The sequence below is a fragment of the Asparagus officinalis genome, chromosome 5 (genome assembly GCF_001876935.1).
Source record: "Asparagus officinalis chromosome 5, Aspof.V1, whole genome shotgun sequence".
NCBI classification, from domain to species: Eukaryota; Viridiplantae; Streptophyta; class Magnoliopsida; order Asparagales; family Asparagaceae; genus Asparagus; species Asparagus officinalis.
Genome location: NC_033798.1, coordinates 11248900 through 11253566, shown reverse-complemented (window position 1 = coordinate 11253566; position 4667 = coordinate 11248900). Strand labels below are relative to the sequence as shown.

General features: G+C 35.5%; 1 protein-coding gene across 1 annotated transcript; it reads right to left on the bottom strand.

Moving 5' to 3' along the window:
* LOC109843924 (arogenate dehydrogenase 1, chloroplastic-like) lies at positions 835-3233 on the bottom strand. Its single transcript, XM_020412904.1, has 7 exons — positions 2962-3233; positions 2709-2880; positions 1806-1961; positions 1659-1741; positions 1326-1395; positions 1165-1239; positions 835-1080 (listed from the first exon to the last, which is right to left on the bottom strand). Exons 1-7 carry the CDS (start codon positions 3126-3128, stop codon positions 1003-1005), a joined length of 801 nt encoding a protein of 266 aa, XP_020268493.1. The 5' UTR covers positions 3129-3233; the 3' UTR covers positions 835-1002.

Genomic DNA, 4667 nt, shown 5'->3' with positions numbered 1-4667 from the left:
AAAAGGAGGGGGGGTAGCTATATTTCAATTTGGTAAAATATTCTTGCTCAGGCTTTCAGAAAGCATCCTCGACCTTGTCTTTTTGATCATCATTCTTCGAGGAGTGCTACCCTTGCATCTCGTCATCATCACATTCTTCCAGATCTCCATAATAAATCTTTTGAAGAATGATCTCAATAAAAAAGGACTATAAGATCTTTTTGTATTGCACTTAATTGATATTTATCTTATCGTATCAACGTTTTTTTATAGTGTACATAGTCCCATGTGAATTGAGGGTTTACAATGTGATTATCTTGATGGATAGATGATACTTCAACAGCTGCGAGTCATACTTCTCGTGCATCTAAAATCACGTGTTATGCCCGCAAATAATATTTTAAGGTAAACTTCACTTAGCCTCCCTGAACTTTGAAGGGTTTTGGGGATTAAATGGATTAGTGCAACAAGTTCAGCAGAGTTTAAGTGGATTAAATAAACATCACGATCGTTAATATGCAAAACCCCTCAATGTTCAGGGGGTTAAGTGAGATTAACCCTTTTTAATCTTCTCAATAGATTTTGTACTTGTGTCAGACTGATCTGTGTTGTTTTGCGGAATTTTCTATAGCGATACTAATTAAAAGCAACATCATTCATGAAGCAATTTTTACGGAAATTGATAAAATCATTACTCAAGTTAAAACTGCAAAGGGAGAAAAAGAAGGGGCAACACAAAGGATCAAATCACTATTAATTATGCGCTAAAAGCGAGTAAAGCTAATGATGGAGGACTTAGAGACTAGTACGTAATTATCAAAGAGAACTCAATCAAAATAATGACTAAAACGCTCCTAAAAAGTGTTAAAGATTTTCAAAACTTTCATAACAAAGCATTAAGGTTTTCTCACTGTCCTCTAATTTTCCTTATAAAATTGACTGCTCAGCGCAATTATTTCCTAGTTGACAGAATAATTACTCGTAATATATATAGCATAACTGATCATATATTCTATTAAAAATTCAAAGATCACTGACTCCATTAGCGCTGCCCAGCAATTTCTCTTTCACAATCTTCAAGGCAAGCTCTAGATTCTCCAGCTGTTTATAGACAAATTTTACAGGCATCTAAGCTAAAGTCTGTTATGAAACAACACATTTTCGCTTGAGCTTAAGATTTCATACCTCTTGTTTTGCAAATCTATTGTGTACAAATAGCCCTCCATACAAATCAAAGCTATCCTTCACAGTGTTCTTATTCTGCACATATGTATATATATAATCAGGCGAAGACTTTCAGTAAAAAAAAACTCGAGCTTATAGTAGAAGTTTGTTAACAAGATTACCAATTGAAGCAGTGCTTGGAAACCCTTGGTGTCCATTGGTGTGGAGTCAATCTCCATTTCAGCCAAAACTCTGTACAGAAGAAGATAACAAACCTTTTAGTGGCTACAATCTATTAATAATTTCTTGAAGTTATAACAATTGCAGTACTTTTATCTCAAAAAAAAAAAAAAAGCATTACAGTTGATATTACTCTAATATTAGCATTATCATGACATGATGATCCATGTTAACTTATCGTCAGGGTATTTTAAATTTCAGAACACATTAATGAGAACTCACACTTTTTCTCGTTAATGGTCACTTAATTAACACCGAAAGATCGAAGAAAATACCTTCCAATTGTGTGAGTAAGGAACTGGGTCTTTGCTGCAACCTTGTCATGTTCTTCGCAGGACATCTCCACCATTATGCAACCCTTTTGAGAATAGAGAGTCATCATCACGATCAATTAAAACTCTTGAGTTAATTTTTTTTCTCACCTCAGATTGGAATATTTCCAAGTAGTTTTGACAGAGACTATGATCTCTGATCCTGACTTTCTCATAAACCAGTGGGAGCCCTTTCCATCCTTGCTTCCCACTCTCTGGTCCAAACATGGGGTGAGTGCAAAGAATATCTGCTTCCTCTGGCAATACCTTAATTAGACAACACAAGAAAGTTACACTTGTAATATCTAGCAAATTTTAGGGATACTTTAGAAGGTATCATACACAATTAACTAGATAATCGTGGTAAGCTAATATAACCAAGATAATAAATTTTTACTAGTTTCAATTTACTTAACTTCTGACAATTATCATTAGAGGAAGAAGAAACTATAAGAAAAGACAAGATATTATCTCGCCGACTTTGTTTCTGTATGGTTTGGAATAATTTTATGGCTAAATCTCGTCTCATGCCTTTTATCATCAAACACACAATTAAACCAAATTGATGCTCCTCTTTTTTTTTTAATTTAAAGTAACTGAGATAAGATGCCAATAAAATTTGTTATAGGGAGAACAAAATGGATAGAGAATATACAAGGTGAGGAAGTAACTTATACATGTATTCCCCTTGACATTAAACTATTCTAGCTGTTCCCCTAACTCCATTTTAAAAAAATAAATAAATTTGCCTTCCAAAATTTATAGGGAAATTAATAAGGCATTTTACTGCCAATGGTTACCACTTCACATCTCTAATGGTCATAGGAGGGATAAGTAAGTACAAATTCAATAGCATACGGAATCAGAACGCATCCGCATTGACGCCTATATACTTATCCTACTCAAGTATAATTAGGACACAATACACACATTTTTTGAAGTCTGTTTTGAAATCTCATAGACCGTTTCAAAAAATTTATTATAATTGAGAACAAATAAGACACAAAAGCTTACTTGAAGAAGGAGCTCCTTTGGGTATTCCTTAACAGAGAGCACATCAACAAACAGAGGCAGAGGCCTTCGAAGACGATCGAAAGATACCGAACGGATCACATTATCAATGGATATAATGGACGTAGACAGCAACACAACCTCAGCGTCTGATCCGATCAATTCATCGAAATCCCTGGGGGAAAAAATGTTACTCTTATAAATTACCTAGTTATGTTACTTATGTATATACTAACGTTATATATAAGTTTAGTACCTGTAGAAATGGACGCCCATTTGAGAACAGAGAAGAGAGTGGTCAGAGCGAGAAGCTGCTGAAAGAGAGTGGCCTCGTTTAAGAAGTGTTTGTGACAAGAACTGAGCAAAGGGACCAAACCCCATGATGCCAATCTTTAATGGAGATGAAGAATTTGAGGAGGCCATGGATTTGAGAGAGAGAGAGAGAGAGAGAGAGAGAGAGAGAGAGAATTTGGGGGAGATGAAAAAGAGTTAATGGGAGTTTCCAGAGCTACGTTTGCATCATGTGCAGCTACCATTTTTACACGGTGCGTGTTTAATGCCCAGGCTTTCCTCATTTATTACTACCAAATTTTTGGTTTTTTTTAAATAGATCGATTTTGCTAAATATTTAGCAAAATCGATCTTTTTTTGGTCAACAGTAAAAAAAAAGGTCGATTTTAAAAAACACATCCCAAAAAATATACGGAACTACTAGTCCCATATGTTTTCAATGTGCTAATGACGGAGTAGTGCTCTCAAAAAACATATGAGACTACTAGTCCTGTATGTTTTCTGGGAGATTAGTGCACTTGAAAACATACAGGACTATTACTCCCGTATGTTTTCAGCTGAACGTTTTCTAAAATCGACCTTTGGCTAAAAAGATGTCGATTTTGCTAAATATTTAGTAAAATCGGTCGATTTTAAAAAAAATCCAATTTCTGGATATGCGTTGAAAGAGCAAAAATAAAACAAACGTGTAAAATAATAAAAACGACATAAAATTCGTCTTAAGTACTATTACTTTGATCCACTTTTAGTCAACTACTAGTCAAATAATCATTAAACTTCGGTTTAATTGCATTTAAATGCCTTACAGTTTATCCGATCTTGCACTTAAATGCCCTATAGTTTAAAACTCAACAACAAAATGCCCTAAAGTATTAAAATATTGCAGATAAATGCAGCATAGTCAAAAAACTCAGACGACATTATCTTTTCTCTTTGCCACACGACAGAGGGTACTAAAGTGAAACTCTTAAATTTTTAGGGTATTTAAATGAGGCCATCTACAAGTTTTGGGGCATTTATATGCAATATCAAGCAAACAAGAGGACATCAACATGCAACATTTTAAAAACGTTAAGGCATTTATCTACAAAATTTATATGCTTTGGGGCATTTTTTCTATTTTGTTTAAAAAAGAGGTCACTTAAGTGCAAGATCAGGGAAACTATATGGCATTTAAGTACAATTAAGCCTTAAAACTTTTCAAATACTGTTATGGGTATTCGACTATCCAGATCAGCTGTTTGGCAAAAAAGTATTATCCTAGTTTGGAAAAGCATGCCTTCCGACTAGCTTAACGATTCAAGGACAATTTGAAGACGACTCCGCCTATTCGTTAAGCAGCATGTCACTCATGCCGACACGAAAGGCAGAAGCAGTCGACTCCTCTCGCCAAAAGTGACTCCCCAATGAACCATTCGACTCGCCAAAAGATCACTTGACTATTTTTCCTACAAACCATCAAGACGACTCAGGACTTGCACTCCTTCTAGATATGCATTAGCGCTCCATCCCATACTGACCAGTCTCATCAAAGATCTAGACCTGACAGTCCTCGTGGCTCAGCAACCAGTGTGCTCCCTACAACACCCTCTTGTCACATCCTGAAAATTGCGTAGTCGCCCCCTCCCATACCCAGAATGACTTCCTCTCCAGTCGCTAGCCAACACTTGT

What these genes read in the sequence shown, in the direction of transcription:
- LOC109843924 (XM_020412904.1), bottom strand. Translation starts at nt 3,128, where the DNA reads ATGGCCTCCTCAAATTCTTCATCTCCATTAAAGATTGGCATCATGGGG. An exon ending in ATGGGCGTCCATTTCTACAG is followed by an intron (nt 2,881 to 2,961) that starts GTACTAAACTTA and finishes TTTTTCCCCCAG; the next exon opens with GGATTTCGATGAATTGATCG. An exon ending in CAAAGGAGCTCCTTCTTCAA is followed by an intron (nt 1,962 to 2,708) that starts GTAAGCTTTTGT and finishes TGTCTAATTAAG; the next exon opens with GTATTGCCAGAGGAAGCAGA.